Source organism: Mesoplodon mirus (genome assembly GCF_964341445.2).
Source record: "Mesoplodon mirus genome assembly, chromosome: 18".
NCBI lineage: Eukaryota > Metazoa > Chordata > Mammalia > Artiodactyla > Ziphiidae > Mesoplodon > Mesoplodon mirus.
The window spans coordinates 18,238,970-18,254,057 of NC_138994.1; the positions used below are offsets into that span (position 1 = coordinate 18,238,970).

The window sequence follows — 15,088 nt, forward strand, 5'->3', positions numbered from 1 at the left end:
CTTCATTTGTAAAATGGGGATAATAATAATAGACGTTTTGTGAGGATTAAAGGCTTAGTACAGAATCCCCACATAATAATAACTCAGTTAATGTTTGCCACTGTTCTTCTTTTCTGTATATACTACTCCTTGCACTTTTTTCCCCAAAGCACCCTTTTCCAGTGCACAGCCACCCCCTTTCCCATTCCTATGAAAATGATAGTGGGAGAAACTTAATGTTGGGAAATTTCTGTTTTTCCACAATTTTTTTCCCTGGAAATTGGAGAAACTCTCAGTAGATTCCCTAGGCTCAGCTCACAGAATTACCGTTTGTCCTTGGAACATATATTGTTCACACGTTTGAATACACTTAACTACTTTTTATAGAACTCCTCCTTTGCCCAAAGGTGGTTTTGTAGTTTAGCATAACTTTAGGGCAGGGGTACTGTAGGACACACCTGTCACCTAGAAGCTAACAACTAAACAACCATTTGATTATTGGAGGCCCGCACATTTTACTGATGGTAAATTTAACATGACATATTCCTCTTTGATGGTTCTGTAGTCCTACAAGCCTGGGAAGATGTGTGATGTCAACATAAGACCTGGGTTCAGGAGAGCAAGGAGAGCATCTCTTTTGCTTTCTCTACAGTACCTGGCACAGCACCCAGCACGTTAGTTCCCTGGCATATAATAGAAGCTCAATCAACACTACTTGGCAGATGTGTGATCATGGGCAAGTTACTTAACTCTTTGAGCCTCGATAGTAAATAAATACTAATCCACTTGGAAGGGTTTGTATAAGGAGAAAAAGAACTAACTAGTAAAGCCCCACTCAGTGCCTGACACATGGCAGTTGGTTCTCCCCCTTTCACTCCTTGTATATTTCCTACCCTTCCTACCCGCCCCCCCCACCCCCCCAACTTTGAGACAGGGACTTTGCCCAATGCCTAGCACGGGATCTTTGTTTTTTTGGCTGCGTCGGGTCTTCATAGCTTCGTGCGGACTTTCTCTAGTTGTGGCAAGTGGGGCTACTCTTAGCTGCGGTGTGCGGGCTTCTCATTGTTGTGGCTTCTCTTGTTGTGCGGGCTTCAGTAGTTGTGGCACACCAGCTCAGTAGTTGTGGCTCGCAGGCTCTAGAGCACAGGCTTAGTAGTTGTGGCGCACGGGCTTACTTGCTCCGCAGCGTGTGGGATCTTCCCAGACCAGGGCTTGAACCCGTGTCCCCTGCATTGGCTGGCGGATTCTCAACCACTGTGCCACCAGGGAAGTCCTAGCACAGGATCTCATGCATAGTGATAGCTTCAGTTTATTCAGTCATTCAGTGAATCTTGACACATCAAAAGTGCACAAAAGCTGAGAGAGAGCAGGTACGTTCAGGAACCCCAAGTAATTGATTATGACTGAAGCAGAGGCTTCGAGGAGAAAATGATGAGAAAGAGCTAGAATAGTTAGCCCAGATTAGCTTTCAAAGAGCTTTGTAGGTCTTATATGAATTTTGGACTTTATCCTGTAAGGCAGAGGATTGCCACTGAACCAAGGAGTGGCAGAAAGTTTTTTTTTTTTTTTTTTTTTGGCCTCGCCATACGGCATGTGGGATCCTAGTTCCCTGACCGGGGATCGAACCCGTGCCCCCTGCAGTGGAAGCATACAGCCCTAACCACTGGACCACCAGGGTATTCCCAGAAACTTCTTTTATTTTGTTTTTTATTTTAGAATGGTTTGTGGTTCTCAGGCTTTAGTGTGTTTAAGAATCACCAGGGAAGCTTGTTAAAAAAAGAGGGATCCCAGAGCCACACTGCCTGAGAATATGCATTTAAACCAGCACGTTAGGGACTTCCTTCGGGGGCCAGTGGTGAAGACTCCCTGCTTCCACTGCAGGGGGCACAGGTTTGATCTCTGGTCAGGGAACTAAGATCCCACATGCCGTGTGGTGTGGCCAAACACAAAAACAAACAAAAAACCCAGCACCTTAGATGATTCTGATTCACTTAAACATTCAGACACAATTGGGACATACCTTAAAACCAAAAGATCGATAGCTCTGGGGAAACCTGACTTGAAGTTAGGCTTCCACTGCCTCTCCTGATCAATCTGCCTTTCTTGGCCTGTCCTACAATTAGGCCTTAAGCCTCCTCTTCCCCATGGCGGACCAGCTGGAAGCCCAGCAAATGCAGCAGAGCCTGGAGACTGGACAGTGGCTGCAGAGAAGTAGACAGACTTGACAGGTATTTAAAAGGTGGAATTGAGCAGACTTGGAGATTGACTGTATGGGGAGTGTGTGAAGGGGTCAAGGATGCCCCCTAGCTTTTTGGCTTGGAGCAATTCGTTGTTGTTGTTGTTTTGTTTTGTTGTTTGTTTGTTTTTTGAGCTGTGCAGCAAAGCATGCGGATCTCTGTCCTACAGGGGAAGCGTGGAGTCTTAACCACTGGACCACCAGGGAAGTCCCTGGAGCAATGTTACAATGGTGTGTCATACAGTGACCTGGCAACTTGAAAGAGAGGGGCAGGTCTGAGAAGTAAATTCAGGAATTTTAGTTGAGATTTGCTGAGTTTGAGGTGCCTCTAGGACATCCAAGTGGAGATGTTCAGAAGTCAGTTGGATTTATAGGCTGGAAATTCAGAGAAAGATCTGGACTAGAAATCTAGACTTGAGAATCATTAGCAAATAGATGCTAATCGAAGTGGGGTGAAGTCATCTCAGGAGAGGGAATAGAATGGGAAGAGAAACCGGTCCAGAGCAAAACCCAAGGAACATTTAAGGGAAGGGCTGAGAAAGAAAGAAATTGCAAAGGGATCAAGGACAGGCCAGAGTCATAGCCCAAAGTCACAGGGAGGGATTTCAAGAGGAGTGACGAACTGGGAAGCATCCTGGACTCGGCAAAGAAGTCTGCGGTGACCTTGTAGAGAGCAGTTTTAGTGGAACCAGGCACCAGATTGCAGTGCGTTGAGGAGTTAGTGGGAGGTGAGGGAGTGGAGACAGCTGGCGTGCACATTTTTTTCAAGATATTTGGCCAAGAATCGAGAGAGATACGGTGGTAACTTCAGAAGGAACTAGAGAGTCATTTTCTACGGTAACGGCTAATGTGCGAGTGGAAGAGAATAAAGGACATAATCAATAAAACCTACCGAGAGGAGTGGGAGACATCCACGGCACAGATGTTAGGATTGTTCTTAAGGCAAGAGGGACCTACTTCAATTTCTGAACGGATGTAAGGAGGAAGTGATCGATTGGTTTGGAAGCTTGATATCGGGTGCTTCTCTCTGATGGATTCTGCTTCCTCTAGGAGGTTGGGAGCCAGGCAATGAGTAAGGAGTTTGTAGGATGAACCTTTTTCCTCAGCTAGTCAAAGCACAGGGTTTCCAGCAGGACGGAAGTAGTCACGGCACTAAGGCAAGAGCCTGGTGGGAAGCGGGTTGAGGCTGAAGCTTTAAAATCCGAGGGAAGAGAGGCTGAGAGGAAGTGGGATATTCCTCTGACCCTGAGGAAAGCTGTATTTGGGCCACCGAATGAGAGGTTATTTTCCCAGAACCTCGTGCTGGGGCTTTGATTTAGGCTCCCCCTTCCTCGTCTAGTCAGTCTGCCTTCCCTGGCTTGTGTGTCACGTCTAGGCCTCAAGCCTCCTCGTCCCCAACGAGGACCAGCTGGAAGCCATTTTGATTAAGCTCCACCACAGAAGGAGGACAATACAGCCCCGCCCAGAGCTAGGCGCGCCCCCGCGACGGCCCGGGTGCGCGTGTCCGCGCCTCTTCCCGCCGGCCTGGCGGGCGCCGGGCCCACGCTGGGGCGGTGCGGGGCGTGGGGTGGCGGTGGTTATGTAAGCCTTGCGCGCTCCCGCGAGGCGGCAACCAATGAGGAGCCCCGGCGGCTCGGGCTCGCGCACGCAGGATGGGGGGAGGGAGCGCACGACGTGCGCGCGCCCTCTCCCTCCTCCACCGCTGCCGCCTCCTTCTTCTGCCGCTCCTGGTGCTGCTTGTGTGCTCGTTCGGTGCGGACCTGGTACCTCTTTTGTGAAGCGGCAGCTGAGGAGACTCCGGCGCTCGCCATGGCCGACGAAAAGCCCAAGGTGAGCTCGGCGCCGGCCTCCGCGCCTCGCCGCGCGGCCGGGGTCACGGCGCGGGCCGGGGTCCGGCCCGAGCCCGCCGCGGGCTCCCCGCGCCTTCCCGGGCCCCCCACGGGGCGGCCGCGGCTCAGGCCCCGGCGCTCCGCGCCATTTTCCTCCCTCCCCTCTTCCTCCCTCCCGCGCGGGAGGAGGCCCCACCGCCCTCCCCCGCCCCCGGCCGCCTCGGAGTGCGCGCCGGGCGCGAGTTGGGCGGGCGAATCGCGGACACCCGCGGGCCCACCGGCCGCGAGCTGGGCTTCTTGGGCCTGCTGGCCAGGCGCGCGTGACGAGGGGCGTTAGGGCGCGCGGTGTCCCCACCCTCGGCGGACCCCGCGCCGGGCCGCGGCGGGTGTTGCCGCCTTGGCGGTGGTGAGGAGTTTCCTCCTCCCCGGGCTTCCCCGCTCCGGGATGGGGGCCGCGGGCATCTGGGGACCCCTGCCCCGGACCGCACTGGCCGGCTGAGGGCTCGGGGCGAATCAATGGGCTGCTGATGGGTTGGAAGCCGGATGCCCGTCGGCCGTCGTGAGGGGCCAGGGTTGGGGGATTCCCGGGGAGTATTGCCCACATTTTTTGTCGGAATGGGCAGGGGCTTTTCCCTGGGTGCCAAATAACCCCTAACCTGCCGAGACCATGTGGTTTCGCGAAGTTGGAGGCAGATGTACGAGCAGAGAGACTTCGTAGGGCTTAACTTTTCAACGCGGGTTTTGAGGCTCCAGGAGGCTTTTCCCTGGAGGGCTCGGGCACACACTTCTTCCTGGCGCACGGGACTTTCTTTTGGTTTGTTTTGTGACACCCTCCCGCCTCCCCTTTCCATTCTGAAATGGTTTAGGGGCTACAGAATTCCTTCTACACTTGATTTTGATGAACTTCAGATTGGGTCAGAATCTACAAGGAAGACTTGTGGAATAAGTCTGCAAGGAATAAAACTGCATTTGACTCATGACAACAAAGGGGAGGGGAGAATAAGCTCATAACTAAAAATAAACAAAAATGAAGCTGCTCATAGAGGCGAACAATAATAGTGGTTCTGAGTTATTACCGCTGCTTGCGAGAGAATCAAAGGATATTCCTCAATTAGCTGGTGGTGTTTTTTTTTTAATGTAGCTTGAGATTTGTTATTAAGCTGATTTGGTAACTTTTTAACAAGAGATTTGTAATGAGTTTTGAATTTCAAGCTCTAGATTTTTTTCTTGCATTCTGTACTCAAAGCATTTTGGAAAGAGAAAGGATGCTTATTTTTAATCTTTTTAGAGGAAAGACATATTTTGAGAGTGATACAATATATGTCATTTAAAAAAACTCAGATTCAAGAGGGCATTGCAGTAAATTGAGGGAGATCCATCTTTAAAAACCAGTTGTCGACACTGGTAGTATTGGATGTAGACTGCTTTTCTGTTTCTGTGACATCTATTTAATATTGTTGCTTCAGGGTTTCTTATCTTTCAGATTGATTTCAGCAGCTGCAAACAGCTGTATGCTCTGTTATAAGAATGAGAAACCTGTTGATTTCTGAAGCAGCTTGGGCTGCTGCTGCTTTAAAAGGTGTTTGTTCTTCACATTTTCCAAATTCTACTTTTATTTTTCTTTCAACAGGAAGGAGTCAAGACTGAGAACAACGATCATATTAATTTGAAGGTGGCGGGGCAGGATGGTTCTGTGGTGCAGTTTAAGATTAAGAGGCATACACCACTTAGTAAACTAATGAAAGCCTATTGTGAACGACAGGTGAGGAACTGACTTGCATATTTCCACTGAATAAAACGTATTTTAAAAAAACAAACCTTATTTTCTTGAGAATAGAAACCAGCATAATATATCAATAGATTATCTTTGGTAGAATGAATATGTACTTACATACTTGATATGTCACAATTTTATCATACACTTGGTTTGTTGATTCTTCATAAAATCCCTTAGGGTGGTTAATACCACATATGATTCTAGTTCTATGCCAGAAACGCATCAAATTATTTTCACATTATGTGGTTTGTTCCCAAGGGGATGCAATTTTACTTTTACAAGAAAATAAGAACAAACTTGGTAAAATTCCTTGTCAGGCTCTTTTTTAACAATTTAGAATTTGTCTTGTGTCAAAACAATTTATTTCGGGTGTTGTAACCAATTTGGAAATAAAGTTAAATGTGAGTTTAAGGACATTGCAATTTTCCTGAAGCGTGTAAAAATCTTTTTACACTAATAGTAGAGGTCAAGAGATTTAACCTCCTGAGCCAAGCATATATACACTCCTGGATTATAAGGATATTTGAATTTACTCAGAAAATAGTAAATTGTTTACATCAGAAGAGGAAGTAGAAATGAACAGATACTGGGAGGTAAATGTAAACTTTAAGACAAAGAAGCTTCCTTTTGTGTTGTTGAGTCTGTAACAGTTCAAAGGTAATTTTAAAGATGACTTTTGCAAGTATAACAGAAACTCTGGTAGATCAGTTAATCCAACAGTAACCTGGCAGAAGTATTTTTCTTGCTCAACCCTGGATGTATAATATATAAAAGTTTGGAAAATTATTTTATTAGACCAAAACAACTTATCTACATTGCAAGTTCACCTCCTAAAAATAGGTTCAAAACAGAGTAAGGTTAAAACCTCTACAAGTTGGGAACTTGAGTTTGAGTTGATACTTGGGCCTTCTGCATGAGACTGAAGGGCTTCTGAAATTGAAGATTTAAGCTTCTTTTTGAGTTTGAAGCTTTATTTTATGCCTAGTTTATTTATAACATAATAAGAGTACTGTGGTTATAATTTTTTATCTTCATAAACTTCTTCATAGTTCCTTACAAAGATATGCCCTTCAGTGTACTTTCATTTAAAGAATTCTGGTGAAATCCCCTAACAGTTAGTAAATATGTACTTATTAATTGTGCTGAAGAATTTTTGCACTGGTATCTACCATATTTGAATACTAGTACTCCTTCAGGTTCCAGGGGAATTTTAAAAGGTAATCATTTTGTAGAATGTTTATGTAGCAAAACCTTATACAACATAGAAATTCATGCTTAGATTTGGTGACTTTCAACAAAATTCTCCGCATATCTTACCTAACTTTTCTCTAATTATTAAATTTTAGCTTTTAAATGGTCATATTTTTCAACACTGACTATGAAAATTTTCAAACTTAGAGAAAAAAGTTTACATTGAATACCCATGAGTCTACTGCCTAGATTAACTGTTACCAATTTACTGTATACATCTATTGATACTCTCTGTCCATCCTAAAATGGTCATATTTAAGACTTCACATATTTCCTGTAGGGCCCCCAAAGGAGCTTTTTATCTTTTTTTTTTTTTTTTTTTTTTTTTTGCCAGATGCCTATGTGCTGGGGCATTATACTGTGTGCCAGAAAAAGTAAAGCACATCCTGTGTATTCTAGATTATCCTTATAGGAAATTGTCTTATAAGATCTAGTTAGTGGGTCAATCAAGAATTTTTTAGTTTTTCTGCTGTTAAAGTAAGTCTACTATATTACCCAGGGTAAATAAAGTTTTTCTTGATTTTTTTCAGTTATTAGTAATAAGATTGGGATTATATTTGACTAAACTTGTTGGGGCCACTCTTAACTTGCACTAGAGGGAAAAGAACGTTGGTAATCCATAAAAAATATAATTCCACTGCATATCTGTTGGAATGCAAATATGAAAATATTATCCAGGAAGAATTTGGAAAGATGTTTATTCCCATTTTCTTCTTAAATTGGGGATAACCTCAGAGTTTTGAGTGAAACAAGATCCCTGTTTACTTTTCAGGTGGTTTCTCTGGTTCTAAGGAAGAGGGAGTTGAAGTATCATCTAATTGGGCTGATTCCCTGCTTTCTAAGTGTAGTTACAGTTTATTAAAAAAACTAAAATATTTATCCGATCTAATTTGCATAGCTAAAGTTTTTTTGGCAGGTGAGACTTCTTGACGAAAGATTTCCTATCAAGATTAATTGAATGCTCATATTTACTTTCTAATGAACTCATTTGGTATTGGCTCTCTGGAGGAGTTCCAGTGAATGCCTAATGGGCATCTAAAACTAAACATACAAAGCAGGACTCTTGATTCTACTAGAAATTTTTCTCTGTTGTCCCCACTCAGTAAATAGCACCATTCTGCATCTAGTTGTCAAAACCTTAGGGTCCTCTTTGATGATGCATCATAACAAGTAAAATCCATCAGTGAATTCTGTTCTCTATCTAAACTTGGTCCAGCACAGTAGCCACAAGCCACGTGTGAGTGTTTACCACTTGAAGTGTGGCTAGTCCAAACTGAGATGTGCTGTAAAGTGTAAAATGAATGCCAGATTTTGAAAACTTGGTGTGAAAAAAGTTAAATATCTCAATTTTTAAAATGTTGATTATATGTTGAAATGGTAGTATTTTTAAATATGTTGAATTAAAACATTTTTACTAAACTTTTACCTTATTTTTAACTTTTTAATGTGGCAACTAGAAAACTTAAAATACCATATGTGGCTGACATATTTCCATTGGATAGTGCTGAGCCCTCAACCATTTTTATTCTATTCCTGATTAACTACTACCTCAGGGACTTACCTGATTAATTCAAAGTGCCCCTGTTGCCATCACTGAGTCCTCTCACTCTTTTTTGTTTGTTTGTTTTGATTTGTTGTTTCGTATTGATTATTGTCTGTATCTGTCTCTGCACTAAAATGTAAGCTTCATGAGCATAGGGCTGTTTTATTATACAACTATTTCTCTAGAGCCTAGACCAGTGCTCAGCATATAGAATGTGTTCAAATGCTTGTAAAAGAATAGAGAACATTCAAACCTAGTATTTCTGAAGTAGTTGGTTTCTAAGTAAGTTTTTCATTCACAAGTAGAGTTAGACTTCGCCCACTTTATATCAGCCACATATCCTTCAGGCAACTGATTGAGAGCATACTATTCCATTCTAGTGTAAATCTACCCCAACATTGTTTACTAGATTGTCACGTGGTTTCAGAGAGCACAGAATAATTGGTTTAGTCCAGTTCATTTTTGTGAAATGAAGAAATGGGGACCTGAAGAGAGAACCTCACACAGCTCTTCTGGAGCACAACTCTAAAGCTCAGGGATGAGATTTATACAGAAGCGGAAACCAAATACTGGTTTAATGCAAATTCATTGTTTGAATTTACATGGTTTATGGAATCTTAAAGGCAAGTTTCCTGAATTTTGGACTTCTGATCTCTAGCAAAATAAAAGAGCTTTTATTGATAAGGAAAAGCATAAAAACAGGTGGCAATAAAGGAATACAATTTGCTTGTGTTCTACTGGCCCTGCCTTCCCTTCGCCCTTATTTTTTTTTTTTTTTTTTTTTTTTTTTTTTTTTTTCCTTTTTGCGGTATGCGGGCCTCTCACTGTTGTGGCCTCTCCCGTTGCGGAGCACAGGCTCCGGATGCGCAGGCCCAGCGGCCATGGCTCACGGGCCCAGCCGCTCCGCGGCATATGGGATCCTCCCAGACCGGGGCACGAACCCGTATCCCCTGCATCGGCAGGCGGACTCTCAACCACTGCGCCACCAGGGAGGCCCCTCTTCGCCCTTATTTTGAATGGCCACGCCATTGGATGTAGTGAAGGAAGAACCCAGCATATAGAAGATGCTAAGAGTTTTGTTGAAGCAGAGTCTCCAATGGAGTGTTTGTAAGTAGATAATACTTAGTATTAATGGCTTGGCATTGAATTCTTGGTTACTTTGTGTAATTGCAAACTAAATTTGAAAGTCATGAGGAATGAATTAGGTTATGGCTGTCACCTACCTGGTGGGGGATTGCTTGTATTCCTTAAGACAAGGGCTAGTCTGGAAGTGGTATGTGTCAAAGACCAGAGTGTTGTGTTTTCTGTAATATTTATTTATTTACCTATGTATCTATCTGTACCGGGTCTTAGTTGCGGCATGTGGGATTTTTGTTGCAGCGTGTGGGATCTTTTTAGTTACGGCATGCGAGATCTTTAGTTGCGGCATGCGGGATCTAGTTCCCAGACCAGGGATCAAACCTGGGCCCCCAGCATTGGGAGCGTGGAGTCTTAACCGCTGGATCACCAGGGAAATCCCGAAGACTAGAATTTTAAAGGAAAGAAGTATGATTTTCATGTGACAGGTAGTTTTAAAGACCAATTCAGTGAATCATTGTTAAATAAGGGAATACAGTTGTTAAACAAGTGTTTATTGAACACTTCATTTCAGTACTTCTAGTCCTAGGAACTCAGTTTAATTTTCTCTTAAATATCAATTAAAACGGAGTTTTTGTAACGAGAATTATAGTTTGTAATTTGAGCATGACACAGGAATGACTTTGTATAAGATGCTTCCAAGAAAGGTATTTTTCAAGTTAAAATATTCAAAGCATACCTCCGAAGAAATCTTGTCCTCATTTGGTTGCAGTTACCAGCAACTTTACTATTTTGCTCCTTTCCCCTTCTCCCCACCCCTATGTCAGGTAGGTAATTCTTAATAATGGAGTCCCCTTTGTAGAAAGGGGCATATTTAAGCTCATTTATCTCCTTAAATGCACATAAAAATTTCTTGACACTCCCTTTTTGTAATAAAGCTCCTCAACTTAGCTTTAGGTTTATTTTCAAATAAAAACAGAAAATGAAGCATGCTTAGATACTGCTTTTCATCCATTTTATTCCATCAGTATTTAGCACCTACCGTGTGCAAGATACACAGTATGTAACTAAGTCTAGATTTCTGTCCCTACCGGAGCTTATTTTCTAGTACAAGGTTGACTAATAATTGCAGGCTTGGGTAAGTACTAAGGAGAAAAAAGCAGGTGCTTCTTTAGAGCTGTTCCAGGAGTTTCTTGGATGTAGATTGTGGTCTTATAGATGGTTTTAGGGACCAGTTATTGCCTTGTGTTCTGTTGGAAATGTCCTTACTGCCCAAGGATAAGAACTTGAATATGCCAGTGGTGTGCCTAGTATTGTGCTGGGCTGGGGCTTCGGTTACTGTTACATAGTGGTAGGAATTGTTTGGATAGACATGAAGGGAAGGTAGCTTTTAGGCAAAGTTTTATTTTAATCATTACACATTTTTTAGGTGACTTCAGTTTTCATATTATTAATGGGTTTTGTTTATGTGTTTGGTTTTGGACCGCTTTTTAATGTGCGTTGAGGAATGTTGACGTGTGCATCTGTTGCTTCAAATTTCCTTTTAGTATCTAACTCATTTAAATGCACTGTTTGACTCAAGGTATGATCTGTTCAAGCTTGAAGTAGCTATGGTCTCAAAAGTAGCTATGGCTCTCAAAAACAGCTTTTTTTCTTTCAGTCCTTTTTAAGAAAAATCATTTTTCCAATGAAAATCAAACACAGTATAGTTTAAAGAAAGTGAAAATCACCCCAAATCATTTAACCAATATAGAAATGTTAACATATTGATGATCATTTATTTAGGTCTCTCTTTTAAATATATTCATGGCCAAATATGCATGTAGTTTTAGTTCTTACTGTTTCTTTACATTCTTATTGCTTTTAAACTCTTTGTCCAGGGTTTGTCAATGAGGCAGATCAGATTCCGATTTGACGGGCAGCCAATCAATGAAACAGACACACCTGCACAGGTAAAAATGTCTTTGTGCTAACTAGAAAAACCAATGTTTTTTATAATTTTCTCAACAGCTTTGTTTATTAATTTGTGAACTTCTAGTCATTGGAATATAGTTCTTTACCAGAGTTCAAAGCTGTGTAAAATATGGCCAAAAGGGAACAGAAAGAAAAAATAGATTCAGGAAGTGCCAGTGGTTTTTAAATATTCAGTTATCACTTAGTAAAACTAGTTAGGTCGTTTTACTTTAATCCATATTTTTCCTCTTGCCAGCATTATTTGGAAAAAATAAATAAAATTCCTGTTTGTTACTTCAGAATGTTGTTTTCCTTTTGTTTTCATTGCTGCAGCTCTAAATCATACCCAGGGATCCCCATTAGATTGGTTGGCTGTTTATCCTAACCATTTTAGCCCCTCATGAATTCTCTTGTACCTATACTTCTGAACTGAAGAGAATCTAGTGGCTCTAACTGCAAGTCTCTTGATAGCTTATGTTTCACAGGGCTGTTGATAATAGGTGGCTTTCCATACCCTTACTACAAAAGGTGTTGTCTGATCCCTTAATCTCTTTACTTATTATTACTTCAGTTGTTCTGTCACTTTGTAGGGATCGGCTGGGCTATCTTCTTTAGCAGAAACTTTTTGTTTCTTTTTACCTTCTGAAATTCCATTCAAGACATTCAGTTTTGGGGGGAAAAAACTTTGATAGCAGAAATTTTAAATTGGAGCCCTTGTCCTTTTGAATTTGTTTTATCACCCCATGAAAACTAGAAAGTGATAAATATGGTATGAGTGAAGCAGAAAATCCAGATTGTGGTTTTGTTGATAATCTTCAAAAACTTGAAATATCTATGAGTTGTACTTGAGGGAAGAATATTTTGAAGAAATTTCTGTTGATGAGTCTCTAAGAAGCAATTATAGTATGTAGCCACTAGGAGGAGCTGAATTCTCTTGATGAATGAGAGAGAGAAAGCTCTCTTGTATTCTATGAAGGCATTTAAAGTTTCACTATAAAATTGAAAAACATTCCAGTAGTTTCATTTCAGTGGATAGGCTGAAGACCAGTTTTGATGGTTTTAAAAGAATAAGAAGAACCCATTATGCTAAACTCTGATGGTAATGTATTTTCTGTTTTTGTTTTTGTTTTTTTGCGCTGCGCGGGCCTCTCACTGTTGTGGCCCCTCCCGTTGAGGAGCGCAGGCTCAGCGGCCATGGCTCACGGGCCCAGCTGCTCTGCGGCATGTGGGATCTTGCCGGACCGGGGCACGAACCCGTGTCCCCTGCATTGGCAGGCGGACTCAACCACTGCACCACCAGGGAAGCCCTATTTTCTGTTTTTTGAAGCCCTCACCCACCACCAAAAAAAAGTTATGGGACTTGTCTATTATGCTAGCTGCAAATAATTAAACCTGAGGAGGATTTGTTCAGTACTGCATTTATAAAATCTTCAAACTGAATTTGGAATTGACCTCATTTTAGTATTTGGAATTGAATTTATTTTAGAGTGAAATTGATTCATTTTAGAATTGTTCTTCCAGTACTTATTAAATAGTAGAATTGTATAAATTAGAACATCTGCTTAGCAGCCAATTTTAATAGCAGTATAATTGTTATGTACTCATATTCTCTTAAGTACTTCACTTTCTTTGACTCATTTAGTTCTCATAACTGAATATTCCATTTTACAAATAGAGAATTGAGACTTAGTCATTAATATTTTAATGCTTTAGTCCTACTTTTACTGTATTTGAACTTCATTAGAAACAGTTCCCTTTCCTGTCTTTAGATGCCCACGGTTGTTGTTTTATCTTCAAAATTACCAGTTTTTAGAAAATTTTTCTTGGGTAATTATCAGCATTATAAACTGTTCCAAAGCTTGTTTACCTTACAGTGTTGCCATATGTACCAAGACCTTCCTGCTGTCAACATGGTTTTATGTATAATGTGTGGGTAGTAAACCTTGCAAACTTAATAGCATTTTGAATTTTGATGTTTTTTTTAACAAGTCTGTTTTTGCTCATGCTCTTCTTTTTTTTTTTTTTATAACATCTTTATTGGAGTATAACTGCTTTACAATGATGTGTTAGTTTCTGCTTTATAACAAAGTGAATCAATTATACATATACATATGTTCCCATATCTCTTCCCTCTTGCGTCTCCCTCCCTCCCACCTTCCCTATATCCCACCTCTGTGTTCCTCTTCTTACTACATAGTGGTAACCACTGTTTTGTGCATAGGCAAAGATATATTCATATTATACACATACACACAAACTTAAAAATATATATACAAATATAATACTATAAGCTGTTTGCTGCCTAGTTTTTAAATTTTTTTAGCCTAATACCGTATCTAAGGGATATTTCCATTTCTGCATGTGTAAATCTACTTATTCTTTAATAATAGGTACATGGTATTTCATGTATGCATGTACCATATTTTTTTGGGTTTGATATTTTGGTTATTTTCAGTATTTTGCTCATCTGAACAACATTGCAGTGAGAGCCTTTATACACATCAGTTTTATTTTCAATAATTAAAGGTGAGATGATTTAACTTACGGACATACTCAGCTTTTTAACTTAAAAAATCAATTTTCTGTAATCTTCATAAAAAAGACCAAGTGAAAAATTATTTAAACCTAAGTCTTATGCTACTTTAAGCTGTGGGACATCTAAAATAATGAACACTGGAACCAGGTGGAACTCGTGCAGATTTTCAGGCTATTTAAGTCTGATAGTTATAAATTTTAAGAGCTAAATAACCAGTGGCCGATTGTTTTTTTTCTCATTTATGCTAGTTGGAAATGGAGGATGAAGATACAATTGATGTGTTCCAGCAGCAGACAGGAGGTGTCTACTAAAAAGGGAACCTGCTACTTTACTCCAGAATTCTGTTCCTCCAGACCAAGAAGACATTCTCAATTAGAAAACCGCAATTTGGTTCCACCACATCCTGACTACTACAGTATAGTTTCTCTATTCTTTCATTTTCCCCTTCCCCATTCCTTTATTGTACATAAAGTAACTGGTGTATGTGCACAAGCATATTGCATTTTTTTTTTTAACTAAATGGCCAACGGTATGTTTTGATCGACATCAAATGGAGATGGAATGGGGAAAAATACTGGTTCTGTGAAGATACCCCCTTTTCTCCATTAGTGGCATGCTCATCAGCTCTTATCTTTATATTCCAGTAAGTTATTTTGCTCTCACTGTTTAACAAAAAAAGAACAACATAAAAATTCTTGCATACCTTGTTCGATTGGAGAATTTTAATGTTTTTCATTTATCATTGTAAAACCAAGGACAATTTTATAACTTTTTTGTACGTAGCTGTTACATGTAGGGCAATCTGTCTTTAAGTAGGGATAAATTACTCTAAAAGAAATGAATCCTAGATAGTTTTCCCTTCAAGTCAAGCGTCTTGTTGTTTAAATAAACTTCTTGTTTAAAATGA

The 15,088-nt window shown here is 41.0% G+C and overlaps 1 protein-coding gene across 1 annotated transcript; it reads left to right on the plus strand.

Annotated features, from left to right (window-relative positions):
- The first annotated feature begins 3,871 nt into the window (after window positions 1–3,871).
- On the plus strand, window positions 3,872–15,088 carry SUMO2 (small ubiquitin like modifier 2). Its single transcript, XM_082604729.1, has 4 exons — window positions 3,872–4,045; window positions 5,675–5,806; window positions 11,573–11,644; window positions 14,430–15,088. Exons 1-4 carry the CDS (start codon window positions 4,025–4,027, stop codon window positions 14,490–14,492), a joined length of 288 nt encoding a protein of 95 aa, XP_082460855.1. The 5' UTR covers window positions 3,872–4,024; the 3' UTR covers window positions 14,493–15,088.

What these genes read in the sequence shown, in the direction of transcription:
- SUMO2 (XM_082604729.1), top strand. Translation starts at nt 4,025, where the DNA reads ATGGCCGACGAAAAGCCCAAG. An exon ending in AAGCCTATTGTGAACGACAG is followed by an intron (nt 5,807 to 11,572) that starts GTGAGGAACTGA and finishes CTCTTTGTCCAG; the next exon opens with GGTTTGTCAATGAGGCAGAT. An exon ending in AAACAGACACACCTGCACAG is followed by an intron (nt 11,645 to 14,429) that starts GTAAAAATGTCT and finishes CATTTATGCTAG; the next exon opens with TTGGAAATGGAGGATGAAGA.